This window comes from Hippocampus guttulatus, chromosome 21, assembly GCF_054856545.1.
Source record: "Hippocampus guttulatus isolate MCC_2025c chromosome 21, RoL_Hgut_1.0, whole genome shotgun sequence".
Classification (NCBI taxonomy): domain Eukaryota; kingdom Metazoa; phylum Chordata; class Actinopteri; order Syngnathiformes; family Syngnathidae; genus Hippocampus; species Hippocampus guttulatus.
Window position 1 is genome coordinate 3,307,767 of NC_141281.1, and position 21,931 is coordinate 3,329,697.

The window sequence follows — 21,931 nt, forward strand, 5'->3', positions numbered from 1 at the left end:
AGGTCTCTGTCTGTGGCGGCAGGCTCGCTAGCCGAACATTGCTCATTAACAAGATGGAGACAGAAAGACAACGCTGTGTGGCTTGGCCTTTGTCTGTGATCAAAACGCATGGCATAGACTCTTTGCTCAACACAAAACCGCATATTATTCTGCTTTTATACTCCGTAGACACAGTCGAGCAATATAGGGCCGTTTTGGAAGGATAAATATGGATTATTGGAACAAAATGCGGTTCATTGTTTTCCTGGTCTGAATGGATTGGGTTGAAAAGGAAGCTGGAGGAATGTCTGTTGTGAACAAAATACCTTTTGAGAAAACCCAGGCAGGCACGGGGAGAACATGCCAACGCCACACGGGAAGAAGGCCGGAGCCGGAATCCAAGCCCGCACCTCTGCGCTGTGAGGCTAACGTGCTAACCAGTCGCCCACCGTGCCGCCCGCCATGGCAAGTTTTGCTGTGTGTGAAATAAATGTGACGCTATCAAATGCAAGAACAGTTTAAACGACAACAAAAGCTCCATATTTCCACCCTTTCACTCAAAGAGACGTGTTATATTAGCGCCCGCCCATGCGTGTGCTGCCTTCGCGTATTTGCCTAAAGATGATGAAGTGATGATGGAGCGCATATGTGTGCAGGCGCCGCCCATGTGACAGTATACATGTGTAAGTATGCGCGCGCTTCCCTCTGATCCCGATCCCCAGGCGCACGTGTGCGCAGGCCTCTCTCTCCTTCAATTCACCTCTATTACTAGCTCTAATCCCATTTCACACTCTATCGATCCCCAAAACCGTTGTTCACCGGAACCGGCAGCAAACACTGGAATTTCTCCCCATCGTTTCACCGCCATTGTTCTTTATTACACAAAGAGGCCACCCCGTTTTGTGCCAGAGCCTGGCAGAAATATGAATTATAAATGTAGAGTTAATAAAATGGAGAAGCAAAATGGAGGGGGGGCGGGGGGGGGTCGGAGAGAGACGGGGATAAGAGCCGGATAGAGAGAAGTGGTTGGGAGAAACATCAGAGAAAATGACTCCTTTACAAGAGTCTATTGATCAGTTTCTATCAAAGGGGGATGTCAGACATGAGATTACCTGGCAGTTTGAGCATTAGGTGCCGTGTGTTATAGCCCCGGGCCCTTGTACCGCTGCCAGAGGATTGTAAATAAAGCGGCGAGGAGAGAGCAAAAGGGGAGTTTGTTGGGGCGGATGCTTGTGTTGATGCTGGAGTTTTAGATCCTATACGTGTCTTGTGTTGTTTGTCTTTGTGAGCGTTGTGCGCGCTTACCTGGTGGTGTATTTGTGCGCAGAATCGCGCGTGCAAAGACACCTATTGGCTTATACCCAACAGCAGTGTTGCAAGTCCGTGAAACTTCTGAAACGGAGCGAGCGAAAGAGTCTTGGGAGGCTTTGGGCCATCTCGCGGGAGCACCTTAGCCCGCTACGAATCCCGCAACAAAGCCAAAGGAAGCTGCCAGTAAGGCCCGGCCCTGCCCAAGCGCTGATTCTCGGTCAGCTGACTTTTCATCCCAGTCGTGTCGAAGGTTAGCTCAGCGCGTTTGGTCATCTGATCTGCGATGCCACATGACTGACTTTGAAGTTCACGCGGAAGGAAGGGCGGAGAGAGTTCTGCAATTCAAAAATGTTGAAGTCGGTATAAAAGGGTCAAGAAAGTGAGAGTGTAAGGAGAGCCAAGATCTTAGATGGGCTTAGGTCATAACGTAACACGAATGTACTAAAAATGAAAAAAATAAGGTTGTTCATGTTTCATTGCGACCAAACCAATCTTAAGAAAGCTAGAGGGGAAAAAAAGCGTCTTGTAGCAACCTTGAGAACAGGCAATAGCTAGTTTCCTTCCTGAGGAGTTGGCCACACTGATCACAGCGAAGATTTTAGGAATTATTTTGGTCGACGTTTGTTTTACGCTATTTTTTTTTTTTACCGTCCAGAGTGGGTGTGATGACCACCATAACGCGGTGAAGTTTTTGCAACCTGGCAGTCATCTTTCTGTCAACAGCAGAACACTCGGTCCACGGCGGCCCAGTTCAATACGGCTAAGGCGACAAGAATATGAAAAGAACAGAACGTACCGCGGCAAATGAGCCCAGTTTGTGAAGTAGCCGACCTCGCAAACACTTTTAGGCTACAGTGTCCTCCCTCTTCGCATTTGTTTGCTCTTCAAAGTTCTCACAATGAAGGTGGCGAAAAATTCGAATCAAGCTTGGCCTTTCTGATGGCAACATCTTTTGATTCGTTCCGTTTCCTTTCATTTTAGCTTTCCATTCCAAATCTGCACAGAACAGGAACCGGAAGAGATTGGCTTTGGCCTTTAGTGCACAAAGTACCGGTGAGAGTGATTTTGTGACGGAGCGGTCTTTGCTGCTAATTGCTCTGTGCACAGCCTCCGAGTGGCTTTCGCTGAGCCTCCATTTCAAGCATTCACTTCTCTGCTTTTATTGATCATTGAGACCCAAGGCAAACGTTCACCTTGAGCCCAACTCGTCCGTGAAGCGCACGTGCGCACACGTTAGAAGATGGATTTGTGAAGCATTCACAATGAAATATTTCTTATCAATGCTTCCGTTTCTCCAGCGATCCAAATGTGATGGTTTAAAATCTTTAAAACCATAAATTAAACGTATTTTGTTCAGAAAGGTGAATACCTTTCTTGCTATGTGGTTTCAATACCGCAACACTAACAGCATCACACCAACGGCTCTTTTCCAAATACTCCAATACACGCGCATTTTCACCAATTCGAGGTCCGGCCTGTAAATATTCGGCACACACACCCGCACGCCGCTGCATATAAAGCGCTCACTTCTCCTCAATATTCAGCAGCCTTGGACACTGACGGCTGACAGTTTATTTTGTGTTCAGTGAATACTGAATTTCGTGAAAAGGTTTTAAAGACCGAGGAGGGAACAAGACCCTATACCAAACACACACACACACACACACACACAAAACAAAAATAAATAAATAAATGAGAGGGGTAAGGAAGGAAATTTCAGCTCCAACTGAAAAGGCCTTGCAAAGCAAAGGCGAGCAAGCCAAGGAAGCTGACCGGTGGTTTATTATGTAGCCACTCGGTGTGTGCTGCACCACTAAGTGTGGGACAATGGGGGTTTATTGCATGTAGACTGAGGATGGAGCCCGAAAAGGAAAATGATTGAAGGGCTGCAGTAGGACTGTGTGAGCACTAATAGTGTGGTCAGGATAAAGAGTGCCATCTATTGACAAAGCAGGAGATTGCTTCTTTTGTCTGGTTCAAAAAGGCCTTCGAGTTATTTGGTCATTCCCTTTTGATTTAAAGAAAAAAAAAAGGTCTTCAAATGTCATCTTAACCACATGGCCGTTTTGTAATGCACCCTAAAGTGTACCTTATCCCACTTTTAATGCCTCTTCTTTCTCCGTACCTGCTCAGTGGAGGTGTTGGCAGCCCGTTCAAAGGAGGCCAAGCGCATGGCGGCGTGTCCGACTGAGGAGGCGCAAGAGCAAGACGACAGACGGTAGGGAAGGCGAATCTTCTTTTTCTTTCCTATTGGCCCCGAGTGCTCGCTCGTTCATCCAAAACATCGAGTATATTAATGCGCGGCACACAGCGGGCGTTAAAAGCGCATATGCGGCGGACAGTGCAGAGTCTTCGCGAAACAAAATGGTCCAACATGCACGTATTTCACTGTCAATGGTCAGAATAGCGCCATGTCAAGCAACAGACGATATCATCCGTGGATTTGAACTTGTTGGCCGCGTAGATGTGAGTGCACAGAGTTCAGAGGTGAGGCCCTCTAGTTGACCCCGACGCGCCTCTAAGAGTTGTGGCGATGACATCAGCAAAAGAGGAATCGTGTGCACGCGTGTGTATGCACGCCGCCCTCGCGTGTATGCGAGTGTAGATGCGTCGTCGTGGTTGTGGCTTTGACTTCGACGTGACCTCATTGCAACAAGAGTGCAAGAGAAGCTTGTGGAACTTTTTGGATTTTTCTATTTTTTTCCCCCGACAATTTAAAAGTCGGCGTGGAACCTTTCTAGGTTTTCATTGTGAATTATTAAGTTCCCAGCCATTTTCGGTGCCACACGGTGAAACAATCTCTACGTCTGCATATTACATTTGGAGAATGGCGCTGTTTACAGTTAACTCGGTATTATCTAATCACTGCAAAGACATGAAAGCTTTTTTTTTTCGTCTTTTTAAAGCAACAACAACCAATGTTAATGGCTTCCATGTGTGCAGTGGGAAATCCCCTCCTTTCTCCACGGGATGCCTCCGTCTCCTTTCCCTTCTTGCTTTGCTCTCTTCTTCCTGTCATATGTTTTCTCTATGGACCAATCTATCAGCCGTATGCTTTTTTTTTTGTTGTTTTTTTTCCCCCCTCTGTGGCTGTTCTGCTGCTGCTTTTACCACCGTTTTATGCTGCTAATCACGCACAAACATTTTGCCGTGTAGAATCACACTGAAAAATCTTTCAAGTAACTTCAGGTCACTGTCCCAAAGCTGTTTTTGCTCAGAGATAGAGAGATGTGCTTTAGGCTTTGGATGACGATTGTGGGGGGTTTGTTTTGGTGTGCATACGTTTGTGTACACGTGTTGGGATGGGGCTGGTGGGGCGGGGCGGGGAGTCGTGTTGAGGCCCACTGATCGGCCGGAGCCAGGCTGCGGAGGGAGGTTAGTGGAAATGGTAATCATTTGTTGTATCGATCCTACTGTAGGCAGCTGACGAACACACACACACGCACACACACACACTAACTGACTCGCATTCAGACAGTGGGCGCACAGTAGTGTGGCAGGAATGGACCCCTTCGTATTGATCGCCTTCACATTCTCTTAGCTCGACTGCCACGCACACACACACACATATATGTGTATATATATATATATAAACACATATTTTTGCATTGCGCCCAAGCATGTATTCACTCAAGCTTGATAGTGTCTTTAAAGTACACATTATATTCTTTAAAACTTGACACGAATGAATTTTGAAGAAGTGACATGACAAAAAGTCTTCTCTCATTAAAGTGTGCCATGAGTGTGTCAGGTCATTCATGTGATTCTGATCACAGAGCCGTGCGTAGTGACGCGGATGGGAGACTGCAAGTGGAGGTTGCAGAACTCAAGAGGACCCTTCAGCAGGCCGAGACGGAGAAAAAGCATGCGCGAGCCCAGGTGCGTTCAAACAAAATGGCATCGATGCGTTGACAATTAAATAACACTCATGGCAAGGGGTGTCAACTTTTCTACTTTGTTAAATATTGTGTATTTTGGACTCTTTCCTCACCTTTTAACGCAAGGTCTCTTTTACCTCACCTTCATTCCTTCCTCTCTCCTCTGCTACCTTTTGGGTGATTAGTAGCCTCTATTCAGTCATAGAGCCCGGATTATCTTGTCCAAAGGAGGGATGGGGTGATTTGGAGAGTTAATTCTGGCTGTAATATTCCCTCATGTTCTGACTGGGAGCTGGAACAATCTCGGCGGGAGAGCAGTTGTCAAAGCTGAGCTGCTGTTGTACAAAGGCAGAATAGATAATTAAGGGCAACGCCGGGACGGGTGAAGCGATGTTCATTTAGATTCGACAAACTTCCAATTCTGTCTTAAGCTGCCGTGAAGCCTGCTGCTATCTGGCATTTAGATTTTGCATTTGCTTCCATATCTGAATTATTTTTTTTTTTGGTCCTTTTTTTTCCCCCTTTCTCTCACTTTCACCTTTCTGTAAACTCTACCCTTGTGAATAATGCAATCTACATAACTTGACTTCCCCTCTGTCTTCCCATTGACGATAATGTGTCATTGACATCATGATCAGTATCCAGGCAGGCGGTCATCTTTGCTTGCTTCTAGCATGAAGAGTACTTCTTACAAAACATCGACAGTAACGCATTTGCACCCGACAAAATAAGATTTGATACTCCGTTGACATCTAATATTGCCTGTAATCAGATGACGCTGTACGCCGATGCTGCTCTGTTCTTGCATTCCCATTGTGTATGGTTTTTGGCTTGCTAGCGCTTCTCTGTTGTCCAGTGGTCGGGCTCTGGCCGTCGCTTGATCCTTGCAGACCTTTGCCCGGCATTAGCTGCCTGGCGTTGTGTAACTTGGCTACGATACTACATCACAATTTCACAAAATTCAGAACGGACGCATTGATGCCGATGTTGAACGGAAGTCTGGCCCCTTGTCAGACATTCGACAATGTTTGATTCCACTGGTAATTCATAGTGTGCTCAACAAATAACGAAAGCCATGTTTTTGTTGTTTTGTTTAGGTTTTTTTAGAAAATCATTGCATTGATGTTCTTAATCGATCTCATACTACTTGATTTTTAAGACTGCTGCAAGTATAGGTCAATTCCACACACGCACGCGCGCGTCTGTTAGAGAGAGTGAGAGATGATTGTGTTTTATGTATTTGTGTGTTTGATGGCCGCACTGCACTCAAACACGGCCCCCTTTATCTCCCCTTGTGCATCCACTCTGCCTTTCATCATCTCAACAGCAGCTGAGCTTTTTTTGCCGAATGTGCATTTGGAAAAGCAGTGTTTAAATGACTCCTTCATTAGGCTCCCGATCTTTTTTTTCTATTGACTTTGATCAGATGAATTGTCCGCCTGTGGGAAAAATAAATAAATAACTACAATCAAATGTGGCTTATAGAGGAAATATATATTACAAATTGCCTCGGTGCCCAGTAGCTGAACTTCAGATCGCTCTGTCCATGTGTGTGTGTGTGTGTGCTTGTGTGCAAATTTCAATTGCATACATAGACCGAATGATTTGAAAGAAAAAAAAAATACACAAAATGGTCACTTAGGATCAGAGCATTCAGGCATTGCTTTTTTCTGGTCAACAGAATTCTATAAATGTATACGTCTATTTCTTAAAAAATAAATAAATAATGAGAATTGCTTGGAGAAAAAAAAATTACTCTCCGACTGAATATGTCGTTGCTCAATTTTCAGGTAATCACTGCAATCAAACAATCGCTCTAACTTTCAATGAGAGTGGGACATCTGTCAGCAGTTATTGTGGCCCGCTCCTCTCGAGGAGGGGTCTCGGGTTTGAAGGGGGCCTTCTTGAGACTTCATCTTTCAGCTCCTTCCACAGGATTGCGATCACCGGAAGGCCACTTACGTACCGTACCGCCTTATTTTTGTGTGACTGTGACCAAGCGTTCTGACACTTGGCAACACATTTCGCTCCGAAGTGACTCTGTCGTCTTGTGATCTCATTGTACCCTGCACAGATTCGAAACATGGCGGATTTAGTGAGCAGCCCCAGAACAGAAACGAGCTTTCTCCATCATTCACAGTAGAAGCAGTGTTCTTTTCTTTGTATACCTTTTTTTTTTTTTTTAGGTGAAACATGGTGCTACAGGCAAAGCAAGGCTAAAGTCAATTGTCTCATCTGTTCAAAGGACATTTTCCCAGAAGCTTTGTTTGCTTTGTCTTGCTACCTTTCTTAAACCGAAGGGTACCAAGTATTTTCTCTCCGTGTGTGTATGTGTGTGTGTGTCTGTGTGTGTGTATATGTGAGCGTGGGTGCGCGTGAGCTGATTGTTTTGGTCTATTAGGCAGTTTCTTTTCTGACAGAAGGGGAATGACGTGCATGGTATCAGTTCATCAGAGCGGCACTCTACAAATGCAGAGACGCACGATGCCGGCCCTCCGCATGGTTCCATTTTAAATATGTAAACATGTACATTGTGTGCCTCCCGCTTCAAACGCATTAGCAATTGCAATTTCTCTCCTCAATCAGCCACCCACAAACATGTCATTAGTTGTGGTCACCTCAACTTTTTTTTTTGTGGGGGGGAGGGGTGGCATTAATGAGAATTCACCGAAATGATTTCAGATGGCAAAACGTTGGTAAACATGTCTTAACAGCTTTGAAATCATTGATGTGACATTGGTGTCCCTGTAAAATTTGACTTTTAATCATGCTGGGGAAGCGACGGGAAAGAAGCGCAGTGATTTAAGATAAAAAAAAAAAAAAGCAGCCAAGCGTATATGCGATGCGCACGCAAAATGCTTTAATCGACTGTTTTTGTGTGCTGGACTACTGGATAATGGAGTTTGTGCCTCCACTTTGACTCGTCCAAAACTTTTGAAAAGCCTTCCCCTTTCAATCTTCTCACACTTTTCTCCCAATAGTTAAGGCTACTTTTTAATAGCTTAAGGTGGCTGTTGTTGGGTCTGAATATAAATGTTGCCCTCTCTCCGCTACATCGTGGACTGCCATGCAACGGCGAGTTTGAAATTCCACATCATGATTGTTGTGACACTGTACCATGAATCCATGTTGAGATACGGTGGCACTGCCCAAAAGAGAGATGCAGTATCTTTGACGCGCAAGCCACTTATAGGGTACTGACAAGTTCATCGATATGGATGTCAAATGACACAAGTCTCATTGCATCATAGCCTCTCAAACTGAGCCATGAGCCTAAAATCGAACCCCTGCTCTGAGCTCTGCTCCCTGCAGCCAACAGGCTTTTTGGAGACAACGATTTTATTTTCCGGCAGGTTTTGGCCCCTGACCACAAAGCCAAATCTATCAATACCTGCTTTAATAATAAAAATAAGAATGAGAAAGTCTTTATTCGTCTCACATTGGAGAAATTCCCAATTTACAACAGCAAAGTTATGAAAGGAAGAAAGTAGAAGAGCAAAAAGTCGAGGAGCTACTGTAAAGGCAGCCATTCTCGCGGAAGTCGTAATAACAAAAGAATACAAGACAACACATAAACCCCATTGAAACAATATGCGGCATTGCCAAGAGGAAGGCGAGGGAACGGAAAGACTGAAATGCAAACCATCTGAAGGCCAGCATCAAAGCAAAAGTGTCTGAGGTTTTTCACGTGGAAGGTTACAATTTCATTCATTTAAGGAGCCATTTCCATTTTGTTGCTCATAAAAGCCAATTTAGATCACTTTCAACGGGTAACTGCTTTTGGGAAGGATCAAAAGGCTCTTCTTTTAATGCGATGCTTGCAGTTGAAATGGAGTTTGTAACGGTTCACCTTGAATAGTGATATCCTTTTTCACCATTTCTCCATGAAGCATAATTGTCCAAAATACACACCATATTCACAAACTTTGACCACTTACCATGGATTTACTGTTTTACTCTTTTGCACGTCCTCTTTATGCGCACTCCGACCACCTCTCATCATCCTTAAAATATTCTCTATCAGTGAAAATGTATGTCTGTCGGTCTACGCAAGTAAAAGTCAATGGGAAATAGTCGGGAGGATTCAACCGTGTCAATAACTGTTGTTTCTTTCAACAGTTATTGGATTCTTGAGATCTGAGCTAGAAACGAACAGTATCGTTGAATTCAATTGTACCCGGGCCCGTTTCTAGATCCCGTTCCATCGTCGTGAGCACAGCTAAAAGGAAAACGGCCGTTTTGCTGTGGGACAAACTTCTCCCGAACCCCGTTTAGGTTGCATCCCAGCGGGCGGGTCTCGAGTCACCAGGGAGCCTCAGTAATGGTGGCCAGCCGATAAACAAGCTGGGAAAGGCGCACAGGGGAGTGTGTGATGAAAGGGCCGGGAAAAGGAGTGGTGGGGCCACACGGCGGCGGCGGCAGACGACAATAATTAAAGAAGCCATCATCAGCATCATTAATATGCTAGCTCTGCTGTGGTCCACTGACGAGTCTAATGGAGAACATGTCATCATCGTCGCCATTAGTGAGAGTAGGGCACGCACAAATACACGCACTCGCAGACTTAATATTGGGTCATGCCATGATTATCACCATTAAGCCTGGAGTGGGGAGACCTGCTTTGGAAGCCTCATTCTCTGCTCGCCATCCTATGCGCATATAAGTGTGCAAACACACACACACACATACACACATGCAGAGCGCGCCAGTAGATCTTTAATTCAGACCCCGTGAGTGATAAGTATGCATATCGAAGTGATGTCAGGCCTGTTGGGTCTTTTAATTAGACAGAATGAATTAATGTTTTATAAAAATGTGTTTAACAATAAATGTGTTCATTAATTTGATGAAAGGATGTGCTCAGAGGAGCGATGAGTTGAAAAGACGTCTTCGTCTCCGATGGTTACCGCAACCGCAATCGTATCACTTTTTACGCGTGCCCTCAGTTCCGCGCTAAAAAGGTTCTTTTGTTTTGCTCGGTTTGTCCTCTAATGGGTCAAGAGTGAAGTCATTTTAGAAAATCCCAAACGAAATATTTTGATGGCACAAGTAAAGTCACTCAACAAAATGCATGAAAAAAATCATTTCTATTTTGTAAGTTTAACAAAGTCGTCGTTTTCCCCAAGTGAGATCCCGACGAGTGTGACGTGACCTCAAGACAACGATATGTATGGAATTCATCTTGAAGCATTTTCAATTTTCTTCATTTTACTGATACGTTTTTCGAGAAAATTGCGTTCAAACACCAAATTCTGCCACCACGCCTTTCGACTTTGGGGATTTCACTCTTATCATAGCGAGTCCAATAAAGGATGGTTTGAGCCAACAAAAAGAAATCCATCTATTTTTGGCCAACGGCAGATTCCGAATGATAAATAGTCACCGTAGAGTCCAAATCCTCGACCACTCAACTCCTATTTTTAGCCATAACAAAACCCAGAGGAGCAGCGGCGTCACCAGACTTGCTTGTCAAAGTGTCCCAAATGCATTTGGGTGCCCCTTTTAGCCCCCATCATCTGCTAAAATATTTGTGCAACAAAAGCAATCTAAATGTTAAGCAGATTTGCGTCCCTCCGCCCACCGCCGCCTGCAATCGCACCTCCTTGTGCCGCTTTTTACCGCTCCCTCCCTTCTCGCACACAATTGCGCATCATCTCGCCGCCTCCCTTGACAATGGTGAAAACAGAGTGATGCTGTGTATAATTTAGTCCTCATCACAACATCAAACTGCCGCCACGATTTACATCCCAGCATCAGCCGACTTAGTCAGACAGTCAGGAGGAGGGAGGTCTTAATGTGAGACCACAGTAATTGCTGTCATTACAGCACGTTGCAGCGCTATGTCTGCCCTTGCAACTTGAATGTCTAGTTTTATTTTATTTTTTTGCTTTGGAGGGTGTGGGGTAAGCATCTCCCAAAATGTACAGTGTAATTAGCTAGTTTAAAGATTTGTCTCGAAAGGCAGGGTGTGTTCCGACAAAAGAGGGGTCGCACTCTTCAGCCTCCCTGGTGAGGTCTATTCAGGGGTGCAAGAGAAGAGGGTCCGTCGGGGTAGGGGCAGCGTGGTTTTCGCGGAACGGTGGACGCTTGGCAGGGTCCTCGAGGGGTGCATGGGAGTTCGCCCAACCAGTCTACCTGCACTTTGCTTGTGGATTTGGGCGTTCTGTGGCGTTGGGTGCTTCAGAGGGTACCAAACCCAATGTTGAATCTTCTGACAGGCTGTTTCTGCAAATGACTTTCTATGCGGCGCTTTCACGTGACATCTGCATTTTTTTTAACTTTTCAAATTATCGGCATGATGTCTGTCCGGGCAGTACTCTACGGCTGTTTAAATGACGTTCTTTTCCTGTTTGCAAGTCTTTGTGGGTAGAACGTGTGACATATCAAGGTGTTTCCAGAGCGATAATAGAAAAATGAGAAAGTCAGCAGTTCTGCCATCCCATCCCTGTTAACCCCACATACCATCCACCGCTTTTCCTCCTGAAGCACTGCCTAATGCCTTAACCTGCTGTTCCTATGTGTGTCAGCAAATGCCACTTGTGTCATTTGTCACTATTACCCGATCTCCAAATATTTCGCTCTTGTTTGGAGCATGCACTTCTCTCATCTGCCTTCTTTTTTTTTTTTTTTACAATATTTTCATGCATTTTATGTTGTTGGCATTTAAGCGACAGTATAACGGGCTGCCATGCGATCTGTAACATTAAACTCTCAGGGCGGGGGTTCAAATCCCCTGCGGGGGCAGTAAAGCGTTGTTATCCTTGCTCTTTATTGCAGGTGGACACGCTCCAGTCCAAACTGGCAGCATCATGTTCCGAAAACGGCAAGCTACGCTACGAGAGCCAGCTCATCGTGACTGATCTCAAACGATGGATCACTGAGCAAAAGTATGAAAATACAATGTCATTTACACTCTATATTTAATAGTAGAATTCCGAAAGCACGTTGCTTTACGGTGATACGATGGCTCGTCTTAGGGTGTCGAAGTAGATGCAAAGACATACACACGTGTGTGTGTGTGTATATATATATATATATATATATATATATCCATCCATCCATCCATTTTCCGAACCGCTTGATCCTCACTAGGGTCGCGGGGGGTGCTGGAGCCTATCCCAGCCATCTCCGGGCAGTAGGCGGGGGACACCCTGAATCACTTGCCAGCCAATCGCAGGGCACACAGAGACGAACAACCATCCACGCCCACACTCACACCTAGGGACAATTTAGAGCGTCCAATCAGCCTGACATGCATGTTTTTGGAATGTGGGAGGAAACCGGAGCACCCGGAGAAAACCCACGCAAGCCCGGGGAGAACATGCAAACTCCACACAGGGAGGCCGGAGCTGGAATCGAACCCGGTACCTCTGCACTGTGAAGCCGCCGTGCTAACCACTGGACTACCGGGCCGCCTATATATATATATATATTTATTTAATTTTTTCCTAGACCTGCCCTGGCTTCCTCCCACATTCCATCAATATAAAATTAGGTGAATCGCTCTAAATTGTGAATTGGCGTGATTGTGAATGTCAGTAGCTATTGGTTGGAGACCAGTGCAAGGTCTCGGTACACCTTGAATATTGCTGTATGGTTAGCAAAATTCCTGTGCGCATGCACTAAAGTGATTCAGGTCGTCTGTTCTGACATATTTAGTCATGACAGTCTTTCTGTCACGCGCGCATCACCGTGACTCACATGCACAGACAGGGCGTGACATAGATGTCTTTTAAGAGATAAAAGTGGTCTCGTTAGACTCTGTCATGGTACTGTCATACCCCGCCCCTGCACCCACTGCTACCCTTCCGCTGTGTGTCGTTTTGTTGCAGCATACAAAAAAAACTCAGTGTGGTCCCTGGCGTTTAGTTGGAAGATAATAATGAAATATAAAAAAGGTTGATTGCATGGTACTACCTTCCTGTTTCAGAATAGTAAAATTCACATGAATAGCTACACGGTTTATGATGATGCTGCAAACCCAGCATTTTACTTCCGCAAAGCATGTTGTGTTTTGTGTGCCTATGTAACAAGAGCCTTTTGATGATAATGGCGTCTGTCGTGCCGAGCGTCTATCGTCTGCTTGAACCGAGCGTCTGCATTTCCTCGTGGTTTGTCAGACATCTTCACGAGAAGAATGGCGCTCTGAAGGTGGAGGTGACGCGACTGAAAGAAATGGTGGCAGGGCAGGAGAAAGAGATGGGAAGCATCAAGGTGAGAAGACGGCGCAGAAAAGATCATAGATGTGTTTAATTTTTTTCAAAAATGGCATTGTTTTGCAGGCCCAACTCCAGGAGCTCTGTGCACTTCAAGATGAGAAAGTGTAAGTCAACACGTCGACCCATTCGTAAATCTTGCTTAGGGGGTGGGTGCAACAAGTCCGCCCGCCGATTCTAAAACCCTAGAATGAGAACAGTTCCACCTGCCACTCTCTCGGCTGTGAATGAAACACCCCGTGGGCTTTGCCACCTGTGTGTGCGCGCGCGGTGCCGCTTCTCCAATCTGAATATGTGATTCATGCTGCGCCTTTAACAGTGATTACACTCCAATCAAGGGCCCGTCCTCTTCTGCGTTGGCTGTCAAATAGCATTCATCAATGGCGGCGAGATATATTTATTATGTTCATTAAGGCAATGAGAATGAACGTGGCACAGATGGGCGCAGGATGGAAGCGAGAGGCGCTCCCGTGTGTGTGTGTGTGTGCGCGTTCGTACGTGTGTGCGTGCGTGCTCAGTGGTGTTCGTGGGGGCACCTGCCTGAAGCACAGTTCCCTGTACCCGCAGTACGACCCCTTAAGGTCTTCCTCATTAACAATAATCGCCCCCACCTACCATCGCCTCCACACCCAGTTGTACAACCCCCCCACCCCCTCCCGCCCCACCAACCCCTCCCGTTAATGAACCACCATGCCGTGTTTCCAAAACGGATCAGATTTGTTTTGACTGGGGTAAGTTCTCGGCGCTATTCAAAGCTGTCAGTCATTTTAATGATATCATTAAGAGGCCGCGACAGGAAGATGAATCGCTTTTCTTTGTCTTTCGCTCATAATTGCGAATGAGCAAGACAGAAGAGAAAAAGAGGAGGCAGTTCATATCGATGTAGGCATGAGGGGGCTTTGATTGAACGTGTACAATAACATGGGAAGAGATGATGATTTAAAAAAAAAAAAAATCCGTGAATGAAAACTTCCTCTGTAGTGTCTCCTCATCCTTTGTTGTGATGAATCTTCATTTATTTCAGTTCGCTATCATAACCCCTATTTCTTACTGCGACACTCACCCCCCCATGCCATATATGTATGAAACTCATACATCTATACGGCAACAGATATGTCATGTTATTTGCATGGCAGCCATATGCATTCCTTGTATAAATCTTATTACTCGTGGCAGAAGGGGACATCGCAGTGCCTCTATCACTGAAAGCGATCAGCGAAATGTGGCATTTTATTATTTTTCATTAGAAGGGCCTTTAATAAAGCAATCTGCGATGGTGACATGGCCCACGCATTGAAGCGGCTGTGGCACCATGGCTTTGTCTCACGGGTGAGGAAAAGTGATTTGGGGGATCAATATTGAAATTAGTAAATGAGACCCCTGTGGAAAAATGTCCTTTTCCTATACGTACTGTATATCTTCAAATCTATCAATCTATATTTGCTCTCTTTTTTTTTTTAGCTCCTAAGTATGTTCCTGCTTTCAGCTGCAACATGTATGCCCGCTTTTAATCAAGTAAAAGGATAAATTAATGAATCCTTGAACACATTTGCTCGTGTCAACTCAATGAAAAAAATGAAAAGAACCGTTGCAAATTGACATGTGGGCGATGATGGAAGGCGAGACTGTCGCTGATTTGCCGCTGGGACCACTGTGACACAGCCCATCAGGAGGAAGCGCTCATCGTGCTCGCCCGGGCTAACGATGTGCTTCCAATTAAGAGCCCTCTGTGATCACAGCGGAGGATTTGTGTAAACAGAGAAGCGATGTGGCAGACGAAGAGAGCGGGAGATAGGGGGGAGTCAAAGCTTTGCGTTCCCCAAAAAATCAAATAAAATACAGCCGTGTGAGAGCAGTAAATAAGAAAGATGCAAGGGAGATCGGAGGAGGGGGGGGGGGGGGGGGGTTTATTGCCTACTTGAGAGAATATGGCGGCTCGGCGTTGACACTAATGACTGTAATTATAGAGCCGCTGATTAGGTTAAGCATCTAATTATACACATCCATGTTTGCGTTTCAACGCAGGAGCAGATGTTTACACAGGCGTTTGGCCAAGTGTGGTTCCATCCTCGCATAAATCTCACGCACTTGTCTTTGCTCCGTGGCTACTATGTCTCATCATCCGCTCGGCACCACGCCGCCATCTGGGAAGGTACGTTTGGGTTTGCGCATCTGCTGAGATGGAAACCGGCGGAAGACGCACCCGCATTTTGGAGAGGCAATTTCACAGATCAAAGTCAGTGTGTGCAATTGGGCTCATGGCTGTTGGCTGCGCCATAATCATGCTGTGAAATTAAAAGATCCGGAAGGGTCAGTTGCAATTATTTTCCTTTTTATGGAATGTCATTTGCAGAAAATTTGGTTTCGTCTTTCAAAACTATTTGCATTTGCCAGGCTAAATGAGTTGGTTGCTTCATGGAAAGTGATTCAAATTACATTCTGTCAAGTGCGGCTGTGGGACGGGGTTATTTAGTTTTGGACCACGAGGTACGTTTTGTGTTTGTACGTGCCAAGACAAAGCTCGGATTTACAAAATATCCCAAACCTAAACAAGGAATGCAATGCCTGACTGCAATTGGCACAACGAAGGACAGGGGGAAACCGTTCTTTAGCATCGCAATGACTTTGGATGAATGTTTTTTCCCTTGCTCCTTTTCTCTCTGTGCACCGAAACAAGTTGCTTGTAAATGTTGTGCATGCAAAGTAACGACTCATTTCTTCTTAGATATTTGCTATTCTTACGTGACACATGTACTATGTGTACTGTTGCTATTTTTAGATGCAGTGTTACAGAGCTGCATCTTTTACATTTTAAAAGATAAAAATGCCGAAACACAGTAACACTTTGATGATGTTTTCCAAGGTAGTCTGTCTCTACCTTGGAAACACCTTTCACTATGATGCATTGTAATGTGGCCTCAACGCAACCGCCGTCATAAACACTGAAATGAATCCATCACTCATCAAATATGCAACAATATTATCGTTAAAGTCTTCTTTTAACTTAATTGTTTGAAGTTTGCTCCGGTTTGCATTTGTGGACTCGATGGAACAACACCGTCCTTTATTCGCCTTATCAGGCGAAGCAAAAAGAGACCGTTTTGGCATGCTCGCCTCACGGAATTTCCCATCTTGCTTCTTTACCAGCACATTAACATAGGGGAGGTACAGTGGTACTTTAATGGCCTAAGAAGTCTTCAATAAAGTATTTAGAAGCCCCCCCACCTCAGCGCTAACTGGACAGGTTCACTGAAGCATGAAAGAAGCAGCGCAAAGCGGGGGCAGCGCGCTCTTCAGCCCGTACAGAGCGCCATTATCCACTGTCGTTAATTTAATAGGCATTTCTTAGTCGAGGCCTGGCTCTGAAAATAGCAGACTTTCACATTTGTTTGTCCTCTCCCCCGAAAAGCTTTTTAATAAACAGTTAAAATCTTAAATGGCTTCTTGTACCGTTAATGTTCCGCTGCATGTCAGCGGTTGCGCTCGTTTTGCTCTCGCTAACGCTGTAGTACGATTTAATGATTTCTGGAAACCATTTGCTCACCCATCTTTGGACTCTGTAATAAGGTCTTCCGAACGTGCTTATAATGACGATCATGCACAGCCGATTCTTTTCTTGCCCCAGATATGGAGGATGTTTGATTGAACATGCTCTGCAAATGCACACGCTTTTCAAATGTTGTGTTGATTGCATAAAATGGGAACAACTTGACCGTAAGGTTACACATCTCGAAGATGTACTCGAAGTGCTTCCATATACAACTTTTGAATTGGCTAAACATTTACTTTTGGAAAATCATTTCAATAATGTATGAGCAGCTACAAATTACATTGCGCAGGATCCTGGAGATTAAAGTACGTTATTTTAAACTAAAAAGGAAAACCTCCCCATGGGTTGATACGCTGCATCAGTGCACTGAATGAAGGCCACCCTCCCATACTTTAGAGTGAGAAAAGTAAATATGACTCTGTAAACATATGATGAGGACATTAGCACTGATGTAGTGCTTCATAAGCATACTCCATTTAACATTTTGATAAAATTGGATTTTTCATTTGTTGCACTATTTAGTGTGGTTTTTTTGTCTTTTGTGTGTGTGTGTGTGTGTATATAATATATATATATATATATATATGTATGGTTTTATTACATGTTTTTAAAGTAGTAATTTCGGAAACATTCATTAGGTTAATATAAGTTCAAATTTCACATGTGCTTTCAGCCTGGATAAGCAGACTTGTGTGGCCCTGAATCTGGGCGGACTGGCCGACATGCAGACCAAACTGCAGCGCAGTCTTGTCAATCAACAGGTGAGTGCGCACTCACACCCACACCCACAAATAATGCAGCAAAACACTGCAGCCCTCATGCTGGCGAGCTCGCAAAGAGAAGAAAGACTTCAGAGGTCCAACTTTAAAAGAAAGACAGCCGTTTCCTTTTCCAATGATAAAAGCTGATGTTCAGGGGTATGGAGTTAGCTGTTGGAGGAGGTGGAGGAAAATAAAGAGTAAATGGTATTGGGGGGGTTGGCGTCTCTTTCTACCGGTAAATGATTTCCCTCTGATGAAAGTGAGATAGGGCTGTATATCAATACTGTTGTGCTGATCTCCCCATGACAGCGCAGGGAGATGGCCCGCTGTGGTAAAACAACGTAAAAGGGTGGGGGTGGAGACACATAGGAAAATTCTGAGGAAAGAGCTGCCTTTTTTTTTTTTTTTTTTTTTGCCGCTGTGTTGAACTTGACAAGAATCAACAAATCACCAAAGGAGGACAAATCAAAAAGTACTCGTCAGCCCACTCGGTTCCCTGAAAAGAAACTTCGGGGCTTTGGGGAAGCGCTCTTCTGACTTTGGTGTAGTTTTGTGGGCCGGCCCGCTGACTGACGGCAAGAGCCGTTGAAGCACTTGATGAAGTTTTGATGTGCGTTTTCACTTTCTGCCAGCCAAACCATAAGATCTTCAAGGACTCACCCTCATGATGCCGGAACACCTCATGTGACGGAGAGGGATCTGCCAAACTGGCAAATGGCCGTGGCGATCCTTGCACACTCACAAAAATCAAGCTATACCAGCTCCCCCGCATGCGCAGTCTACCAAAATACAATCCATACATTAAGAATTAAGAAAACCTTTATTAGTCTCGCAATGGAGAAATTCCCATTTCACAGCAGCAAAGTTATGAAAGGAAGAAGTAGAACAACAAAATATAGGAGCTGCTGGAAAGGCAGCCACTCTCGCGGCGCCATTTTGAAGTCAAAATAACAAAAATAACACAACACAACACATAGGACACAGACAGTCGTGCGATCTTCACCACTTTTCTGCATACACTTTGTTGTCTGAAGCAGTTATAGATGAAAGAGGAGAGGATCAAAGTGTCCTTTCACCAGTGGGTCAGAGACGTCATGCTGAAAATGTGCACACGTCTGCTACTAGCTAAGTTTTGAAAGCAAACGCGAAGCTGTAGCGTCCATTGACGAAAAGAGATTAGTTCACTTCTCCTGTCCCACGTAATCCGCTTCAAACTCCAAGCCGCGACTCCCAGTTCCAAATCCGCATCGGCGCTCCGCGCTAACGCTCCTTTCTTCTCATCGTCGGCTCCTCAAGCCTTACATCCATCCAGCCGCAGACCGTTCAACAGGACCGATCTCTCCGCTGAACGAAGTGGGGCTGCGAAAAATGCTGCCCATTACAGGCGCAAGACACAAGCGCCCGGACTGTCCAGCAACGACAGTCAAATGGCACCGACATTCCTCCCAGTCAAAAACAGTGCTGGTATGCCTATGCTGCCGAGAAGGCGCAACCACCAAGCACAGAGTCTCCTCCTTGATGAATGTCGTGGCCAAAAAATGCTGAAAAAAGTCCACATCAGGTCCACACGACGTAACAACAAACACAAAGGGACAAAACAAACACAAAAACAACAAAAAAAAGCAAGGCTCATAAGAGCACTTGCCGACGGCTGCCTACTCGGGCGCCATCTTGACTTCAAAGATTTAAAATGGGTGTTTGACATAGGCAGCTAAAAAAAAAAAAAAAAAAAGGGTTTGGTTGTGTCATTTCACGCCTGACGAGAACGCACGACAGAGACCCAACTCTTTGTATCCATGCAATTTCAAAGTCACTTTTACATCATGTGCCCCATTTAACTCGTTCACTCCCAAAGACGTTTTTAAACGTCGTTTCAAACTTGGTCTTGAATTGGCTGGAACTGAATGAGTTAAGCATCTGCCAAAGCAAAGTAGATATTTGTATTTTTTTGAGTTTCATACGAGGATGGTAAAGGCGTTTTGCATTTGACGGATGTTCCAAAGCACACACTACAAATGAGTGCCGTGCAAAACCATTTCACAGCCAGCCACTTCTCCCTTAGACAGCTGCCGCTTCGTTTCCATGTTTTGTCTATGTTTTCTAATCTGTGTTTAAATATTTGAATGAAATTGCAAACACTCCTTTCACACGTACGCGCACACATGCAGAACCCCTTTCATCACGACACGAGCATGCCAGTTCACACACTGTTTTGTGAGGGAGGAGACAAGATGTGATTTTTTTTTTAATTTCACCACCTCAGCAACCCTTGTAATTAGGAATATTCAAAGATGAAGAAAATTAAAATACACAGTGGCACCCTCCTTTTTTTTTTTTTCATCCTCAAATTTGATTGGATGTTTTCCTGTCAGGGTGACTAAATACTCCTTAAGCGCCTTTGGCTGCTTTTGACAAGGTGTCATTGGCTCCTCAAGGGTTAAGCCTAAAACCCGAGTTATTTGGAGTCATCAGATTAGCGTGTGTGCGCACTAGGGTAATATTAGTGGAACCTCACAGAAATGTCTTTCCCATCTCTTTACACACACACACACACACGCTTACACACACTCACACCCAATGATGTATGCAGCTGTCATTATCAGGCATGTCTCATTGTCTCTCCTCTCCTTGGATTTCTTCTTTTACTTTCCCTCGCTGCTAAAAATACTTGCTTTTCCAATTGCTTGCTCCCTTTCATCCGCCGTATTACAACTTTCAGACCGCCACTTTGGCAATGTAATTACCCTGCCCTTACAACAAATGCAAATGTTTGCACTTTTTAAACTCACACTCATCCCGCTAAATGGTCAAACGTGTCCCAAAGCCTCAATTTAGCTGTTCTCGTCTTATTTTCTTCTTTTCAGGGCTGACAATCTATTGTGACGCAGAAGCATTTCTTACTGTTCCGGGTGTTGTGTGTTCGATTGTTTCAGTTTCTCTTCTCTCCCCCTCTCCAGATAAACGCTCTGCGCGAGGAGAACAAGCACTTGCGTAGCCAGCTGCAGGAAGAGAGGGGCACGTGCACACAAGTCCCGCCTCCATCCCCCTCCTTGCCAACGCCCACCCAACACTGCATCTCCAGTCCTTCATTCCTTCCACCTTGCTCTTCCTCCTCCTCCTCCCAACCTGAAACAAGCGACAAGGGGCATCGAGGGCATCGAAAACCCAAGGTGAGCCCTGTGGAGCAAAGCTAGCTAGACCAGGTGAATCCCAAGCTTTGAATGAAGCCCCCCCCCCCCCACCCCACCCCAATTCCCTCTGCTCCCCAGGAGAACACAGTCCGGTGAGGGAGCCAACCAAATAAAGCCTGCAGACCACTTTGACCTGCCACAACTTTTCGACCTCCAGCTCCTCACCGGGGAGCATGCTCAGTACGGGGTTAATGTCCTGCAGGTCAAAGTCAAGTCCCGGGGTGCTTATTGCCTGAAGGGAGGGAAGCAGGCAGGCTTCTCCAGAACCAGAGAATAATTTCCTTGAATTGTTTATCTTCATCTCCGATATATATACAGTATATATTTAAAAATATATAGAAACAATAATAATAATAATACTAAATTGTTGCCCAAAGAAAACGTTTAAAAATCTCCCATTGACAAAAGTGAAAAAGAATTGATTGAACAAAATCTAATGGTGTCGTTCAAATGGTCCACTTTAAAGGGTAAAACCATGATTGAAAAACAGGACCTCTTGGAGATTTTTGTTTTGTTGTGATCCAATTACAATAAAATAAAATATTTTGTTAAAACTAACGCACTAAGCAAGTTACCTAATTACTTTCTGCACTTCTGTGGTCCACATGGCAAGAAAAACAATAGTTCACCGATGAGAATCAAAGCCTCATGCGGCGAGAACAGATTGCATTCTTGTTATTGTCAGAATAAAATTCTATTTTTCTCAAAGATGATATTAAATATTTTGTTTGAGATCATTCTGGCCAGTGACAGGACACACCCAATGAAGGAGGTCATTTTGTGGCAAGTTCATTCTCCGGAACAGCTGCAAATCACGGCTGACCCCTCAAACTGAGGACAAATTGAGCAACCCCAATCTGAAAATGACCATTCACGTCATCGGACTTTGCTTGCGCTGGTAGTTAGTTTGTCTTGTGTCGATTGGGTGGCTTTAATGAGCCCAATGGTCCAAGGGAAGAATTCACTCGCGTACCGATGAAATGTCTACCGCGCTTGAAATGAGTCTGGAGCCCATTTGGAGTAGCGGCAACACGCTTGCCGACGG

General features: G+C 44.9%; 1 protein-coding gene across 1 annotated transcript in view; it reads left to right on the forward strand.

The window, feature by feature from the left end:
• The window catches only part of LOC147186733 (uncharacterized), a 66,894-nt gene extending 45,332 nt beyond the window's left edge, over nucleotides 1-21,562 (forward strand). Inside the window, exons 13-20 of the mRNA XM_086102094.1 lie at nucleotides 3,424-3,508; nucleotides 5,067-5,169; nucleotides 11,946-12,055; nucleotides 13,289-13,382; nucleotides 13,451-13,491; nucleotides 17,608-17,695; nucleotides 20,653-20,865; nucleotides 20,965-21,562. Of these exons, the coding sequence (XP_085958220.1) occupies nucleotides 3,424-3,508; nucleotides 5,067-5,169; nucleotides 11,946-12,055; nucleotides 13,289-13,382; nucleotides 13,451-13,491; nucleotides 17,608-17,695; nucleotides 20,653-20,865; nucleotides 20,965-20,982 (752 nt within the window). The 3' untranslated portion in view covers nucleotides 20,983-21,562. The remainder of the gene's footprint in view (nucleotides 1-3,423; nucleotides 3,509-5,066; nucleotides 5,170-11,945; nucleotides 12,056-13,288; nucleotides 13,383-13,450; nucleotides 13,492-17,607; nucleotides 17,696-20,652; nucleotides 20,866-20,964) is intronic.
• Nucleotides 21,563-21,931: the final 369 nt, after the last annotated feature.